We start from the raw sequence: 18,073 nt of genomic DNA, 5'->3' as shown, positions 1-18,073 counted from the left end.
AGTCAGCAGATAGTGGTGTTTTCAAAAGCTCCATTCTTTGTGCTGCATCTCAGGCACCCAGACACCTGCCAAAACCTGAATCCCTTCGATGGTTTCTTTCCAATGCATAGAAGGCAAAGCACTAAAAGCTCTCCCAATGAGGAAAGCAATACATACACACAAAGCAAGGCTCCCACTTCTTGCTGCTTGACTAGATGCTCTCCACCCCTCTTCCACATCCCCTCAGCCCTCCTCTCACCCAGCTCAAGATTTTTGTCAGCACTTACACTGAAAGCTCTCCATGGCTCTGCATCCTTCTCAGCTGCCTCTTCTTCATCATCTTATCTGCCCTGCCAGCATTTCAGATTGTGAGTGTCCTTTTGACAGCTTCTCAGCACACGCTGCTCTGTGCCCCTGCTCCCCTCAGACCACATCCACAAAGGGATCTGCGACATCCAGTTGTGTTCACATGCTGCTGGCAGCTCCCCTCCAGCTCTGTGTGCTGGTTTTGTTGCTGGGAGGCAGTGCAGCTGCAAACCCTGAGTAATGTGTTACTCCAGCATCACTTACTCCTTCAAGGCTAAATCCCAGAGGCAGTATCACTTTGCCAGCACTGCTACAGACACAGAGCTGTCTGGGCAGCAGGAAGGAGCTGGCCTTATGAGGCAAAGGGGCAGAGGAATGTCGTGATGCTGGAGAGGGAGGTACAGTGCAGCCTGTGCACTGCAATGCCCCTCACCAGCTGCTGCAGTGCACTGCCCACACAGGTCCCAGGGCTGCCTGGCTCTCATCTGGCTGAAGTCTCACTACAAACTGCAGAGGAAATGTTAGTCTCATAAAACAGGAGCTGTACTGCTGGAGAGGAAAGCAGGAGGTCCTGGAAAGCAGCACCCTGAGCCTAGCTGGCACCACAGCCTCCCTGCCTGCTTCCCAGGCTCACAGACCCCTCAGGGAAGAGCCTCTTGACCTTCTCCAAAGGAACCTGCCCCTGCCTCTCTGTGCCTGTGAATCCCTGGCCTCCTCCTTCCTCTGCTCCCCTGTGTGTGCCCCCTCTCCCACACACCCCATGGCTCACCCTGCTGTAAAGGAGTATGCTCTCAGGAGATCTGAGAGGGAGGACGAGGGCAATTACAAGAGATGCTGCTTTTCTTCTCCCTGCTAGTTGTTGAGGAGAAAACTAGCACCATGGGGAAGATGGCTGATGTTATTCCTCCAGATCAGAGACCTGCTGCCATGTCATCTCTCCCTGCTGAGCAGGTACCCACTCTGGTGTCTGCAGAGAGAGTCTACAGCAACAGACACAGCAGGGCACCAGCAGACACTCACCAGAGAACATTTTCTGCTGCTAACGAGCCACACCAAATCAGCCACCTCAGTGAATCATGGCACTGCAAAGCCCAGGACTTCACCCCAGAACCCTACACTCAAAGTGGTGCAAGGATGGGGAAGGGGGAGGAGGGACACCGAGAAGGTGCCAGAGTTGAACATAAGGCTCACCCAGGCTGCAGGGCGGTGCCACGTGTGGGGCAGGAAAACCCAAAGGAGGGCTCCTCATCTCACATGCAAGTGGCATCTTGAGACTGTCATTGATTCAGCCCTTTCTGGTCAGAACCTCTGCCTTGCTGCCCTCCATCAGATACCAGAGCAACCCCCCTGACTTCACCTAAAGCTCTCACAGCCCTCCCCTCCAGGGAGTCCTCTCCTGTCCTACCCCCAGCCAGCACCACTGGCCTGTACTCGGATGGAGATAACAGAGTTTATTGGGCACAGCAGCTCTGGAGAAAGAAAGGTAAAAATCCTATTTGCTTTGAAATCCTGTGTCCTGAATCTCTTCCCCACAGACATCCCACTGCTTTGTGAAGCTCTCTCTCCATCTTTGTTACCTGTCACTGCACAAGTGCCCTGAGGTGGCTGCACAGAAGCACTCCACGTGCTGTTCTCTTCCGAAGAGGAAAGTCAGAAATAGCCAGTGCTCTCCTACCCAGTATGCACAAGAGCTGAAGCTGTTCACACTGCTGTCATTTCTCAGACTAATCTGGTTTTCTTCTAGCCCCCAGCAATCCAATCAGTGCAGGGCTTCTCCCAAGATCCTAACAATGGCCTTGTAAGCCCCAAAACTCAGCGGAGTTGGCCAAGGTCAGGAAACACAGCTGAGAAGAGCAGATTTTGTTGACTGGGACTGAGATGCTTTGACAGAATTGTACAGAGAGCTGGTGACTGGAATAGCTGAGGATGCTGCAGGTTGTAATTGACTGTATTCAGAGCCTGCAGGCTGTCACTGGCTGTACTTACAGAGCCACGGGCAGCCTGCAGCTGGTGCTGAAGATGATGAACCCTGCATTTTAAACAGATGAGTGGCCAGAGCACGATGGAAAAGCTCCCAGCAGCATCCAGCAAGCACTGGCTCCCTTTGAGCACTTCAGTTTGTAACAGCAAGAGTCATACCTGAGAGAAACTCCCATCTCCTGAGAGCTGCCCTCCAGCTCCAGCAGACTGCCAGCATTGTTTTACCTACTTAATACCACGAAGGCACCGAGTCAAGTGCTTCCAGAGCAGGCAGGTTTTCACTCCTTCTCTGCCAGTCTACACAGAGCTGCACTGGTCTGCACTTCAGGTGCAGATACACTGAGAGGCGAGGTGGGGAAGACTCCCCAGTCACATCCAAAGGCACACAGGACTTCAAATACCCTTTGTCTCACCAGGAAACTTGGTGTCCTCATTGTCAGGCTGGGGTCACGTTCCTTCAGCCCACTGTAACCAAGTGTGGCTGTTCAGTGGGATTCCTCAGCACGCTGCTTGTTCTGTTGGGAAACACTATGCCAGTGTTTCTCATTTTCATTCCCTTGTTTTAGTGCCTGACTCTCACTTTGCCTTCTATTTGTCCTCACTATTACACAGATTAAAACGTCACCCCCCCGTCAGCCAGAGCCAGACCCAAAGCTAAAGGCAATAATTTACTGTGCACTCAACTCACAAACACTGTCCTCCAAACAACACTGTGGATATCTTCCATCTGGTTTGAAATCCAGCTCTGATTATGCAGAATAGCTTCTGGCTGGACTTGTGCTAGCAGTGCCAGCTGTTTCTGTGGAATGATCAATGGGATCACGGTGCCAAACAGCTTTTGCTCCTGGTTCCTTTCAGCCCAAGGGAGAGAAGTCCAACAGAACCAAAACCCATCTACATTTGGACTGGTGTATTCTCCTCCTTGCAAAGTCATTGACTTGCTCTGAGGCAATGCTCTAGACAGAGCTCACAAGACTGTAGAGGATGGCCCGTTGTCAGCCCTCAGCAATACCAGCCAGTGTGCTGAGTTGAGCTGAGGCTGCTCTCACAGCAGCTGGCTGGGACGGGCACAGCCTCGCTGTGTTTGCATGAGGGACACAGTGCTGTCCTATGGATCTGACTCTGCCTAACACCAGGTAGCTCAACTCCCCTTCCTCCACTCCCACTCAGCTCCTCTGACTTTCTGAGCAGCCCACAGGAACCCAGGAGCAGCCACACCTACGTGTCGTTGGAAAATGCTGCTCTCCCTGTAGCCCCCACACTTGGGGCAGCTGGGGGGGTTTGTCCTCTCCAGCTTTGCTCCTTCAGTTCACAAAGCTTCTACAGCAGTAGAAACTCAACCTCCCAAATATCAAGAGGGGAGAGAATGAGACAGCTGGAAAAGCTGACTGACTTCTAGCTAATTAAATCCAGTGTCAGTATTACCACCCCTTACCGTTGTGTTGATGCAAGGAAGGGACCACAACAACGTTCCCCAGCTGACTGGAGCATTACAAGAGAACTGTCTGTGAATCCAAAATGGGAGTTTGCCTCTTCCAAAAAACCCCCTCTCACCAACAATTTAGAGCATTTCAGCCCAAATTAGATTGAAACTTCAAATGCACTTCAGCCACCTCACCCCTTCAGCCACAGCTGCTTTGGGATGGCAGCTGGGACTCAAATCAGCTCTAATTATCTGAAATGCTTAAACAAAATCCTTGCTCAGTCAGTTGGCTAAATCATCTGCTAGGGCAAGTCCTTGATTTAAGTGCAGTTTGCTCACATAAGGTGATGGAAAACAACAGCTCACGTCCTTAAGCGTGTGTGCATGTCTTCATAACAAGCCTGGAGATCATCAACGTATTGAGGCTCAATAAATCCCCCTCCATCAGCAGAATGAGGCTGCCTGTCTTGGTGGGGATTCATCTCTCTTCTGGCTAACAGGGCTTGGCTTCCACCCCCCTCCTGGGGAACACTGCCCTTCCATGAAAAGGGAGGTGGGGAAAGAGCTGATTTTTGGCAGCTGCCAGAGTCCTCCCTGCTGCCAAGGAGGAAAACGCTGCAAGGCACCTAAGAGGAAGCTGAGTGACCCAATTACAGTGCAAGGGGGTGAGTGGTTACCCACAGACAAAGGGGCAGAACGCACACCCACCTGGCATATCCTTGCAAGGCTCATCTGAAACTCAGTTTTCTCCATCTATTCACGGTGACAACTCTTCAAGACACTTCTGCACTAACCAGCCCCCCAGGGAAAACCCGCACAGGCTTCCACAGCTGGGCAAGGCTGGGTGTCAGTGCTTTCCTTCAGGAAGAACTGAAGTCAGAGATTCCTACAGCATTAAAAAGCACTGACAAAAGAGGATGCTGCTGAGGACTGGCTGCAAGCTGAGCCCTCTCCTGCTCTGGGGCTGTCAGAAGAACGCATGTGGCAGAAGACAGAGTCAGCAGAGCCTTAGGTGACAGAAAATTTGTTCTCTTTTGGGGTAGAGGAGCAGAAGGATGAAACAAGCCCAGCCCAACCACCTGCCAATGCTGCATTGTCACTTGTTGTGTTCTCATTAAGGGCCCATCACCTCTGTGAGGGCACCTCACATCACAGGGGCCACCTCTGACCTAGTGCTGCAAGGCAAAGTGACTGATGTGTCCTGACATCTTGGAAACTGCACAGGTCCCAGAACTGCATCTTGCTGGGAAGGCTGCTGCTGAGTGTTTTTCCTCAGGGAGCAGTGTGGGTGGAACACACAGTGCTTTATGTCAGCTAGGGCTGGCACACACTCAGCTTTAAAGGTCTGTTCAGATGCCCAAAGACAGCACAAAGAACACAGTTCTCTCACTTCTAAACAAGCAAACTCATGACAGCACACATTGCCCTTCCCTTGGGTCTCCCAAAGCATTTGCTGCCCCTCTGTGCCCCATCCACGCTCAGCTCAGGCACACGGTGAGGGTGCTGCTGAGCTGGAGGCACCCGCTGCCCAGGGCCCAGCCCCAGCAGACATCCACACAGCTCTGTGGCCTGTGCTGCTGCTGGGCTTGCAGGCAACCTCACACACACAGCCTGGGTTTAGGGAACACGCCCAAGAGGGAGATGCAGAAGATGGAAGGGGCTCTTACACACTTTGCCAGGACCAGGTTGGCCCTTGCAGGCTGCACTGGTGGAGGAACACCAGTGTGTGGCAATGAAGGGACTAAACCCAGGTGCAGTTACCCACCTGTCTGCCATCTTTTTGATTGCAGGCTTCCAGTGTGGTCTGAGCACCAGCAGAGAAGGAGGTAAAGGAAAGACACTTGTCCTGCTGTCTAATTGACCGGTCACTGTATACCCACTCCTTTGGCACAAGAAGAAGAAAGGTTCTGTTAGGACTGTAACAGGGATCAGCTGAGGGAGAAAGAGGGTTTTCTGTCACATATGTCAAAAGCTGTATCCCTTTGTCCAGCTCTCACCAAAGGCTCCCAGGAAGACTTGTGGCAGCAGTCTTTACCTGATCACAAGCTGATGCTCGGGCTTGGTGCATCAGGGCCATGTCAGCTGCTATCCCTGACCATCTGAGCTCTCTGGGTAACCTTGGACCCAGTGCCAATCCCTGCCCTGCAGCTTTGCACATTCGGCCCTACAGAGCAGGGAGGATCCTGAGCCCTCATTTACAGGATGTGCAACTGCTTCTGCATGTGTTCCACAGCAGACACGTTCTGTAAGAGGTATCTGGGAGCTACAGACTGGCAAGCAAAGGAAAACACATGCAAGCACATCCCATGGGCTAACATACATCACCAGCACACATGCAGCATGTGCCACTTCATTTTTCCTTCCTCTCACTAGGTGGATACCAACCCCATCAACCATTATTGTACTGTCCCTGAGGAAGAAACACCACATGCAGTGAGTTTCAGAGATTTCAGATGGTAATGACATGGAACAATGAGTCACATTAAATGGCAAGTTGAATGCTGGCTGCACACTGCTTTCCAACAGTTACCAGATGTGAATATGTATTTTCTAGCACAAAACATCCTGCTGTGACCCTTAACCCTCTCAAGCTGCTGCCCTGCTGCTTTCAGTCACCAGAAGAAGAGGCTGAGTGCAGTTTTCAGCTGACCTCAGCCAGCACAGCTCCAGGGCAGTTAGGAGAGCTGCACCAAATCACTGCATCTGGGGGCTTGCCTATTTACACTCTATTTGGGCTCTTTACTGCAACACCTCTGTAAAACAGCTCAATGCAAGCCACCTGCAGCTAGAGCTGAGCTGGCCCAAGCAGGAGCACTGCTGATCCTGGGAAAAGCTCTTACCCAGGTGCCAGGAGAGTAGCCAAGCACCCCCCAGGAGCGGCTTCTCATGGGTTTGATGGTGAAGCAGAGCACACCCCAGCAAGGGTCTGTATGGGAACAGACACCTGGCTCCAACATGCCCCATGCACAGCCTGGTCGCACCCCTGAGCATCCAAACACTACCTGTTGCCTCTGAGTGATGAAAAGCTTCCTGCTCTGTGCCTGCCTGCTGGGTCTGTGGAACCCACGGATCCCTGAGAGATGGGCACAGCTGCTTTTTCTGCTTACTGCTAAGCAGGAAAGGACCAGGGCTGTTTGACTCTGTTTAACAGGGTCAAAATCTTCACTTTTTCACCTCTGTGGGCAGCCCCCACGGCCAGAGCTGCCTTTGCATTCTTGGGTGACAAAAAGGGCAGGAGCAGGAGCTAAGCACCAAACCTGCCCCTTACCTGAGTGACAGGTGGATTGTTCACTGTCCCTTTGCAGGTCCCCACGCCAGCCAATGTATTCCCTGTGGAATCCTGTGCCCAAGACTCCAGGCAGCTCTCTCCTTGTTTAATTATTCCTGGGATGAACTCTTTTTCAGGAATCCTTGAAGGAAAAGGACAGTTGTGTGGCACTTCAAACACAGAAATGTCCAAAGCACTTTCACCTTTGCAGGGCTGTAAGTGTCCCCTGACTGGAACACAGTCCCCTTTATTTGACACAGAGCAGGGCCAATGTCACCCTGTGCCCTGGCAATGTCTGGAGGAGCTCAAGGGAGAATTTGGTCAGAGGGCTGGCACTCGTTTCAGAGGCACACCAGGACCTTTAGGGATACCCCAAGCAGTTTGGTGGGATGTCTCCTGTGAAAGAGGCCATTGCCAGTACGAAGCCATATCCACGTGGATTTATCCTCTCCAGTCCTTCCCCCAGGGCTGGCAGCCTCACTGGCAGCAGTCCATGAAAGATCTGTCAAGGCCAGACTACAGAGCACCCAGCGGGCACAGACCAAGCCGTAACTGGGAGGGATGTAGGGCTCTGGCACTTGCCCACACCCCACAGCTCCAAACCAGCACTGTTGCACCTTTGTGAGGGACAGCTGTGAGGGCAGAGCAGAGGGCTCCCACAGGCAAGGGCGACAAACCTTTTGCAGGGCTGCTGTGACAACACAAGCCAGGAAATCACAGGAGGTCTCTCACCAAAAAGAACAGAGGTAAATATTCCTCCAAGCACAAGTCTCTGTTGTGCCTGCTGCTGCCAAGGCTCAGCTGCTCATGGAGACCCACCTCCCAGAGACTTCTCCAAGCAGAGAGCTGACTCACTTGAGCTCAGGGTAGACGTTCTGCAGATACCACTGGAAGGATTTGCAGTTCAGTTTGCGCCGCTGCTCCACTCGCTCTGCAATGCTGGAAACACAGGCAGTGGTTGAGGATGAGGGGGAAGGGGAGGCAGGGGAACAAGGGAGCCTGGCCAAGAGGTCTGAGGGACACTACACAGGTTTTTCCTGTCAGTCATTCTCCCACGCAGCTGCTGGTGAGTTCAGAGCACAGGTATACACAGTGAACCTGTGTTACAACAAACCTCGAGCTCACGGCAGCAGCTTTGGGTTCAGGTTGCATTTCAGACCTAAAGGACATCATTGCTGGGGAAATAAACTCAACATGTCAGCAAGTGCTGCAGCAGTCCTCCCAACCTGCTGGGCTTTGTCTGGCTGAGGGAGAGGACTTCCCCAAGCAGTGGCCCTGGGAACTCTCCTCTCCAAGCTGTACCAGGCATCTGTGTGTCAGGAACACAACTGCACCCGTGCTCCTCGCCATCCTCACACAGACACTCTACTGCCTGTACCTCAGCAGGATGTACTTAGATCCCACATCCACCACCAAGCTGTGGGGGAAGAGGCTCCATCTGAGGCTCAGTTGACAGGGATGCTGTGCCAGCTAGCCCTGCCTGCCCCAGCACTCTGCACCCACACAGGACCTTTGGATCAAGCTCTAGTACGTGCACAGCTCACGTTTCACAGCAGCTGCATGCTCTGTTAGGAAATATTCTGATCCATCCACTTAAAATGTCTGGCCTTTTAATTTCATTACAGATCCCTCTGGCCTTCTGCTAACAAGTGATTTATGCAGGGTTACTGAGGGGAAAATGAAGTGAATGGGAAGCAAACCTCGTTAAGCAGACACTCAGGCTGCAACCTCTCTGGCAAGGGAACCATTCAGAGCATCTCTGTTCCCCACAGAAGATCCCAAACTACTTCTTGCTAGCAAGGGGCTTACCAGAGCCCCCCTGCTGAGGTGTGGGAGCAGCTTACCTTCCAAACGACTTCCCAATGGCAGAGGGCCGGGCCTCATAGTAGTACTGCTTGTACTCATCCATCCACACCTCTGCTGTGCGCTTGGTGTTCCTGCACGGGCACGAGGAGACGCTCTGCTGAGTGCCGCTGGACAGCCACTGCCCTGCTTTACTAGCCCCAGAGCTGAATGACACCATGGGGTAATTCCACGGTGCTTGGGAAGCACCTGGTCCAACCTCCTCCCCAAAGCAGAGCAGCTCCAGGTGGGGGCATGTTGCTCAGGGTATTGTCTGGTTGAGTTTTGAAACCTCCAAGGATGGAGACTCAGCAGCTCTCCAGGGCCCTGTGACAGTGCTTTAACCTCTCTCGCTGTGTGAAGCGCTTCCTCTCATCTTTCTTCCCCTCCCACCTCTCCTGCAGTGGCAGCTGTCCTTAGGGCCCCTCTCAGAGCACAGCACAGCTCAGCTGGATCTCCAGACTCAAAAGCAGCTCAGAGGCAAGAGAAAAGACCAAGGGCTGCCTGCTGCTACACAGGCACAGGTCACAGGGCAGTACCCACAGAGGGCCAGGGTCTCTCTCTCTGGGCTACTGCTGCCCCCTGCCATTGCAGACCGAGGAACAAAACACCGACACGAACAACAGAGAAGGGAAGGGGCTTCGCTCACAGCCAGCAGCAACTCCTCCGTCCCTCCAGGACAGACGCCACAAGCTGCTCCCAGGGTCCCCAGGCGAGGGGCAGGGCAGCACCCCCTCCAGACGCTGAGCACGGGGGCGAGCTGGCACCCGCAGCACCCAGCCCACACCTGCCTGATGTAGGTGAGCGCGTTGCCCTCGGGGAAGTCGTAGGGATGGCGCTTCCTGAAGACGTGTCCCACGCGGCTGCAGGGGACGATCTCCAGGCTGCCGCCGCACATCCACGCGCGGAACGAGAGCTCTGCAAGAGACACGGCCCCACGGGCTGCAGCAGGCTCCAGCTCCACCTGCGCCACGGCCCTCCAGGCTCTGCCCCTCTGCAAACCCAGGGCAGCCATGTGCCGGCCAGAGAGCAAAACCCATCCTCCCTTTGTTAAAACTGGGGCAACCCCCGTGGCTCAGAGGCGTGCCAGCCTTCTCCAGTGCCAGCCTTCTCCAGTGCCAGCCTTCTCCAGTGCCACTCCTCTCTGTGGCAGCCCGTCCCTTCCACCAGATCCTCGTGGTTGCAGTCAGACCCTCGGGAGGGCATCTGGTAACACACCGAGGTCCCCCTCAGTCCCACCTTGTCCTGGGCTTCTGCAGCTCTCCAGCCCTGCGCTGGGTGGGAGGAAAACAAGAATTCACCGTGTAAAGCAAACCACGAGGGAGGTGAGGAGATAAGGAGAAAGAAGGAAACCAGATGAGGGTGTAGGAAGCGAGCCAGTGTGCTGAGTCCTCTCCCTCACACCTTCCCATCCTCCAGCTGTGTGCTGCTGCTGTTCTGCTCTTCATTAACAACACAACAAAACACCACAGAACGTGGATAACTGGGTTAGAACTTCTCACCCACTTGCCTCTGCTGCTGGAGCTGCTGCCAGCTGAAAGCAGTCTAACACTGTGACTGCAACCATACAGAGAGCACCCTGCCACTGGGAGAAACCCAGCCCATCCTGAAGCTCAGCCCAGCCTTTCGTTCGAGGATTAGAAGAGCTTTGATCTGCAGCTGCTTATTTGCATCGCAGCAGAGCCGTGACCTGCTGGGTCCTGGGGGTCTGTCCTCACACCGAGGGGTTTCCATGAAGGAGAATGAGCTGTGTGGTTTGGCAGTCCTTAACAAAGGGGCTTCAGACTGTGCAGGCTGATTACTTCAAAAACTTCACTGGGTTGTGATGTCCCTGCAGCAATGCCTGAGCCAGGGGCTCAGAGGAATCGGGTATCCAGATCCAAGGGCTCTTTCCAGGCGTGTGCACACACTAACAGCTTCCCAGCCCTCATCTTTCTCCACAGCTTTCCCCTCCAGCTCCTGGGAAACGTGTTCAAACAGTGTGCTAGGGGCTGGGGGGGGAGATGGTGTATTTAATCTAGCTCCTAAGTACCCCCCCATTGTATTAGCCTGTATCCTGTGGCATTTCTTACCAGCTCTTGTCTCTCCGTTTCCTACAGTTTAATTGTTCTCAGTCTCTTTTCAAGGGGGAGTTCCAGCTTCAAAGAGAGGAAGGACTCTAAAAAACCCCCAAAAACAAAGGGCCAAGACATAAGTTTGTGCCTGGTGCTGTGTCCAGCTGGCATTTGCTCCCCTGGGCTGAGGTTCTGACTCACACCAGCCTGTAACAAAACCAAAGCTCTCCATCCAGCTCCAGCCTGAGTAACTGAGTGAAGTCCATTCCCAAGACAGGATTCCTCAGGCCACGTTGGTATCTTAAGCATGCAGACAGACAGCACAGCCAGGTTTGTAAGTGACAGAACTCTTTAAACAAAGGGCAAAAGAACTCAGAGTTTGGGCACAGAAGAGAAAATGGGGATGAAACGCAGCTTCTTGAGGCCTTTCATCCATCCTCTGCTGGAAAGCACGGGAGGACTCTGTGCTGTGCACTCTTTCCAGACATGACCTAAGTCCACATGTGGTTTAAGTTACTTAATCACTGGGGCTTTTCCTCATCACAGTGGAAAAAAAGGGGTGGGGGGTGGGGGGTACCAGCTTCCATGCAGCTGGAAGGACAATTAGGCAGCTGGAAATCTCTGCCTGATCTTTTCTGTGTACCTGATCCGTGTACCTGCAGCTGCAGAAGGGCTACTGACAGCAAGGAGCTGAATTTGGCTGTGCAGAGGAGCTTGAGGGACACAGGACAGGGGATCTTCACTCCTGGGTGAAGGCTGTCTGTTAGTTCTGCCTACAGTGCCCAGCTGATGCCACCACCCCAATGCCACCCCGTTTATACTCCTATTTAATACCATGACCAACACACAAGTGAAGCGAGGCCTCAGGGAACAGAGGACACGAGCCCTCACTAGCAGGTAGTTTGCTCTTAAAAAGTGGCACCTTGACAATCTGTTAGGAGCCAAAACTATTATTTCCTGGCATGGGAAAGCATTGCAGAAGCTCCCCCAGCTGTGTCCAGAGACACAAAGGTTTCCTATTTCTTTCTTTATGTTTGGTCATCCAGGTGCTAGAAAACACCATTTGAATTCTTCCTTAAAGGGTTTTATTTACAAATCTGTGACACTCATGGGAGAAACAGAATGATTTGTTGGCAGTGTTAGCTACAGAAAAGTCTGCTTGAGCTGACTGCAGAACAGAGCTAAATGGCTTTTACCTCTTCAGCTCCACCTGCACATTTCTAAATGAATGCCCCAAATGGTTGAGGTCTCTTGAACCTCCTTTCAATGCAGGACAGGGCCTTTTGTCAGTAAAAGCAGGTGGCACTGCAGCATCTCTTCTCACAGATGGGTGGAATACCTGTGCCACTGTGAAGTGCCAGGAGATAGGTTTAAGCATCAGGCCCTGTAACAGCACCTGAGTGAACAGACTGCCCTGGCCTCTGAACTCCTCAGCTGCCTGTGATGCCCTAGTCTGCTTCTAAATGTTGGCATTCTGAATCTATCTGTACCCAAATGCCACTTTACAAAGAAGCTTGTTTTACCAGGCAAAACGTGCATCTGACCCATCCAGCTGGGAGAACAAGTCAGAGTTGTCAGGGCAAGAGGAACAGGTACAAGAAGAGAGCGTGGGACTGGCTGTCCACTCCAGAGCTGGGGCAACACAGGCTGCCATGTGTGTGGAGGAACGTTCTGGAGGAATAGCCTCAAAAAAGCAATTAAATATCAGGGAGTTCCTCTTTCTTGTGCTGTGAACATCTGTGTAACAGTGCACGTGCCTGTAAGAGAGTGACAGCCCTGATTGCAGAGAGCCTCCATCTACTTTGGACAGAGCTGACAGCCTGCCCACGTCCCACACCTTGCACTGGCACCGATCAGCTCCTTCAAAAGGAGACTTCTGCATCACCAGGGCCTTGCTCCCCTGAAACACAAACTTACCGAAGTTTTCTCCTCCCCAGATGTCCATTTGAGTGTCATACTTCCCCAGGTGGTTAAACCAGGACTTGTCGATCACAAAGATGCCTCCTGCTATGACAGGGGTTCTGGGAAAGGAAACACAAGCCCATGCAAAGAGAAACGGAGCTAGGAGATGAGCCTGCAGCAGGCTCCTGACAGGTCTCCCTCCCTGGCTCATCCTCCTGCCTCTGTTGGACGGTCCTGCAGGCACTACCTGAGTAATGCTGTGTCTTCTGCACCCATACAAACATGCACAGAGTGAAGGGGCACTGTCTGGTGACTGTGCACCAACTGGACACGTGTGAGAGACACTGCTACATGGAGTGCTCTGCTGCCAGCAAGCTGCCTGCTTCTGGATCCAAAACAGGCTCACAAATGACACAGAGGAATCATGGATACTCGTATGCTATGAACAAGGAGCTGTCTGTCTTTACAGACAGGTCCTGGGACTCTTTATATCAGCATTTGTCACATCCTACACTCCTCAGAGCCAGCAGCGAGAGCTGTCTCAGCCAAGGGTCGGCTCTGTCCATGGACAGACGGATTTACGAGGGGGGCACAATTCTGTGCTCAAATCACTAGGCAAGATTCAGTTCCCTGGTTTCCTTTACTCTTGGTGGGTAACTTTTTAGCTGCTTAGCTCTTTAATTCTTCACATGGAAGATGAAGATAAGTTAAAAGCTCACAGGGGTTTCTGAGGCATTCAGAGTTAAGGGAGGGAGGCAAACATACAGAAGAGGAGGTGGCCTGTAGAGGTGGCATGCCTGAAAACCTATGACACTATGTCATCACTGTTCTTGACAACATTCAAAGAGTAACACTCTCAGATCAGGGTATAGACTCCAGTGGCAAATACTGTGGCGCTCTGTCCTCCAGCAAGCGGTCCCTGTGCACTCCTCACCATCCAGGTGAAGGCTCAGGAAGGGCAATTCGAGGACTGTGCACAGTCATCAGAGACAGTTACCTGATGGACTGAGTTGGGTCTGTTCTGGACATCTTCTGCTCTATAGGAATCTGCTCCCACTTGAAGTGAAGGCTCCAGTCAAACCCTGAGGAAGAAAAAAAATGTATCAAACAGGTTTTGGTACTGCTTTCCTACTAGCTTCAGCCTCTACCTCGACAGCACAGGCCACCTTTGCTTTCTTCCCCTGGCCTCCCCCACAGTCTACCCAAAATGCTGAGTCTATCCTATTGCAGAGCCACCAGCAGCGTGGAGGCCAATCCCAGCCAGAGGTGAGGAAGAGGAGCGCCAGGCTCTGTGGGTGACCACAGCAACAGCTGCAGGAGGTTCAACTGCCAGGAGAGGTACAAATGGTGTTCAGAAGAATCTGGCAGATCGGAGCAGCACCTGGAAGGACGTGCCTGTCAGACTCCAGTGTGCAGGGAGAGCATGGTGATGTATTTAACCAGTTCACCAAGCCCTGAAACTGCAAAATGCTGTGATAGTGATGCCAGCTCGTGAGGAAAACTCTTGTTAGGTTTTGTTTGAACTCTGCAGAAGATCTGACTTTGCAAGTTGCAGGAAAAAGAGGACAGAGAGCCCATCAGGAAAGATCAGTGCTCTGCTTCCTTGGAAAGCTGAGGAGAACATCAGTTATCTGCCATGCACCATCCCTCAGGCCTAACTTGCACAAGCCATTCATTATACCCACCTCCCCTCAGATCTGCTGATGCTGCTAAGTAGGCAAAATTATCCAGGCTGATAACATCAATGATTGGACTCACCACACGGGTATAATCCTGAGGGAGAGAAAGGGGAAGGGAAAAAAGAGAGTCAGGCTTTTCTTGAATGGCAAAGCTGCCAGACATCAGAAAACACAAAGGTGCACAAGCAGACCTTTGTCTGGCTTCTCCAGTGTGGTTCTGGTAGCTGAGCAAGGGAGCCGTGGCTGCCAGTCCAAACAAGTGGGATGTGCCACAGATGTGAGGGATGCAGCCCAGAATCCCAGCACACAGGAGTGCTGCTGTGCCCAAGTCACAGGGCACTGTGAGCCACTGCCCCAAGGGCTTTGTGCTTGCTTTTGATATCTGACAGCATACCTTCTACTCAGCCCTCCTTGAATTAACTCACTAGCATCAGCCTAGAAATGTTCAATGCCCTAAGCAAGCTGAATACCTTATCATATGAAGCCATTGAGGGTGCTCTGTTGACATTAAGGGGTGTAGACAGTTAGAGGTTTCCTTTACAATCCTTTTAGTAAGTAGAAATTGAGACAGTGACAATTTTTGAACATCACAAGACAGCATTAAAGATGCATTAAAGGTCTTGTGATAGCTGGAATATATGATGAAACAAGAGAGGTGACAATGCCACAGCCAGCACCTTGCCACGGGCCAGCTGCCAGCCTCCATGCCTTTCCTCTCCACCTTCATCTGTGCCTCCCAACACTTCCTCCTGCTGTAGTGCACTTGGCTGCAGATCCTAGGGAAGTGTTATCATTCATGGGCTTTTTGCAACTTCGATCCTTCCCTGAAGAAACCAGTGAGGTAATTTCTGCCTAGGGACCCTATGCTGCTGCTGCTGCTGCAGCTCGACTCAAAAGGCAGCAGTAAAGTAAACATTTATGGGCTCCTGAGAGGGTTTATTGAGCAGGAATAAAAAGCAGAAGCTTCTAAGTCATCAATCCTGAAATTCCACCTCCCTCTGCTCCTTCATCCTGAGCCAAGCAGACACAGGTACCAGGCAGCATCAGAGCCTCTGTGCCTCCTCCCAGGCCCATTACTCCACAGCATCCTCCTTTCAGAGGAGATCAATCCCAGCTACTTACCGGTACGGTTGTGACTTCTCCCATCACCCCTCCCCAGTGTGCTCCTAGGGCAGAGCTGTACGTCTCCCCCCTCCAGCCCTACAGAGCAGTCAGGGTGACAGCTGCTAATATTCCTGTCTCTTTTGCACTCTTCCAGCCCCACGTCAGTCCTTTGCCAAAGTGACCCCGCAAAGGGACATCCCCGTGCCCACGGGCAGCTCCTCTGTGCTTGGAAGCTGCCTGCATGCAGGTGGTGTGTGCTGGCAGCCCAGCAGAAGCAGTAACAGAAGGAAAATGTTGGCAGTGACAGGGCAGAGGGGAGGGTCCAGCAGCAATACAGGAGACAGCAACCATGGAAGTGTTGCACAGTGTGTGCTGCCGAAGCAGCTGTCCTATGGAGGGGTGGCTGGGACCGGGAAGCACAGCAACTGCAGGAGACATGAGTTACAAGTTGGTGGTTCAAGCACACACCACTGCACCTCCTGCCCTGCCACACTGGCAGGGGAATGTACAAGTTATCAGGGATCTCTTGCCCATCTAGCTCAGGGTTTACCTCTCCTTGCAGAGAACAGCCTGCCTGAGGAGCACCTGGGCGGCCGCTGTCCTCGCCAGTACTGGAGCCAGCAGCCCAAGACAGGCCAGCCCCAGCCAGCCCTGAGGGGCACAGGGTGCTCACCTCTTTCACTCTCTGCAGCATGGGCTGCAGCCACTCGCTGTTGACCTCACAGTGGCTGTCCAGGAAGGTGAGGATGTCAGCCACAGCCACGTCAGCGCCCCGCACCCGGGAGCGGATCAGCCCTGCAGCGAGGGGACAGCAGAGAGGGAGGTTAGCACGGGAAACAGCTGAGCCTCCTTCACAAAATGCACTCTGTGTGGCCACCAAGTGGGCAGTTGTCCTCCATCACACCTCCCTCAGGAGCAGAGCCACATAGCAGGGCATCCCCAGCACACTGTCACCGAGCCCTCCAGCACACAAAGAATCACCCCTCCTGTGCTTCTGCCTGTGCCACTCAGCTTTCATCTGCCTCCTGCTGCGATGACATCCCCCTTCCAGCCCTCCTCACCTTGCTGCTGCCAGCTGAGTGTCCCTCTCATTACAGCACCCTGCTGCCTCTCACCACTTCCACAGGCAGCTTCCACTCTGCTCTGCCTCTTGCCTTTCTTGCTGCTTCTCTGCTTTATTTCCACTTGTCCTCTATTCTGCCCTGCAGTCAGATATCATCCTGGCTCTCGGATGTCCCCTCACCTTCTTACACACCATCCTGCTACCTGGGATGCTCCTCACGAACTAAGCAGCAATTCCCATCTGCCTTCCAGAGCCTTGCTCCAGGCCTGCCATGCACTGACAGCTTTAGAAGGAAGACAGCAGGCGTGAGTGGAGCTAAGGAGCAGCTGGGAAGCCAGTGCTGCCACTCCTGTGCACAGGAGCCACGCGAGGAATCACTTCCCTTCGCTTCATTTCTTTCCTTTTCCTGCATCTCCTAGATGGCTTGTTACCTTGCACTCTGAGTTCAAAAGGATGAGACTTAACATCTATGTTCACAATGAACTGAAAGCGTGGTTCTAGTTCTCCTGCAGGGCCTCTGGCCAACACTTCTCCTTATCCGAGTATGAAACGAGAGCCCTGGAGCCCGGGAGTTGATAAGCCAGGTTCTCCCTCCACAGAGCCTCCAAACTAGGATACCAAAGCCTTATCCTGAAAAAGGAAGCTGTAACTATAAGGAGCAACATGTAAGCAGTTGTCAGGCAAACAGGGCTGCAAAACCTTTGTGCCTGCAGAGTTCTCCACACTCACCTTCTCGCCGGGCGTTTCGCAGACACTTGACCTTGGGGATCCTGGTAAGGAGCTGACAGTCCTCAGCTGAGGAGAGGCAAACAGGCACAAATGCACAGCTTATTTGGCTTCAACAGACAACTCCAATTAACTGTTCTGCTGCTTCTCCATGGGAAGGGCAATTCTGCTTTCACTTAACATCACATTTATCAGCCTGATGGCCTTAATCCTGCTGTCTAAAAGAGTACACAGAAGAGCACTGCTTGCTCCCTGTCCTCCTTGGGCAGCTGAGCCTGCTTTCCCTGATGCTCTCAGCAGCCAGGCCTTCTTCAAAAGAACAACAGGGCACAGCTCACAGAATGGTGCATAATGAAACCAGACAGAGATCTCTGGCAAGCTGGCCAAAACCGCCGAGCTGATAGAAAGGGATGAGCCAATGGCAACGAAAAACAAGGAGGAAGCTCTGGATAGAAACTGAACACAGAAAAATGTCCTCCCTTTCTTTTCCCTTGCACACAGCCAAGAGGGAATCTCTGTGAGGGAGGGGGATTGAACAGAGCAAACAAAGAGAGGGCAAACAGGAGGGAAGAACGAAGTGCAAGGGAAACAGGTCCATACTTACGATCGGAGCTGAAGTCATCTACCAAAATGATCTCCTGGATGAGGCTGGGAGGGGTACGGTTCAGGACACTGCAGGCACCCAGGGAGGAGAAAAAGGCAACCATTGTGAGCTGCCATCGTAACAACCACGGTAGGACTGGCACA

The 18,073-nt window shown here is 52.7% G+C and overlaps 1 protein-coding gene across 2 annotated transcripts in view; it reads right to left on the bottom strand.

Moving 5' to 3' along the window:
- Positions 1-18,073, bottom strand: part of GALNT16 (polypeptide N-acetylgalactosaminyltransferase 16) — a 55,776-nt gene that overhangs the window by 3,676 nt on the left and 34,027 nt on the right. For both annotated transcript variants that reach the window (XM_061998262.1, XM_061998263.1), the window contains exons 4-14: positions 17,931-17,998; positions 17,330-17,395; positions 16,211-16,332; positions 14,440-14,527; positions 13,752-13,836; positions 12,770-12,873; positions 9,590-9,716; positions 8,801-8,893; positions 7,812-7,895; positions 6,957-7,098; positions 5,454-5,570 (exon numbers count right to left, since the gene is read on the bottom strand). In XM_061998262.1, the coding sequence (XP_061854246.1) occupies positions 5,454-5,570; positions 6,957-7,098; positions 7,812-7,895; positions 8,801-8,893; positions 9,590-9,716; positions 12,770-12,873; positions 13,752-13,836; positions 14,440-14,527; positions 16,211-16,332; positions 17,330-17,395; positions 17,931-17,998 (1,096 nt within the window). The remainder of the gene's footprint in view (positions 1-5,453; positions 5,571-6,956; positions 7,099-7,811; positions 7,896-8,800; positions 8,894-9,589; positions 9,717-12,769; positions 12,874-13,751; positions 13,837-14,439; positions 14,528-16,210; positions 16,333-17,329; positions 17,396-17,930; positions 17,999-18,073) is intronic.

Source organism: Colius striatus, chromosome 6, assembly GCF_028858725.1.
Source record: "Colius striatus isolate bColStr4 chromosome 6, bColStr4.1.hap1, whole genome shotgun sequence".
Lineage (NCBI taxonomy): Eukaryota > Metazoa > Chordata > Aves > Coliiformes > Coliidae > Colius > Colius striatus.
Note: the sequence above shows the minus strand (reverse complement) of the source record. Positions and strands in the feature narration are given on the sequence as shown.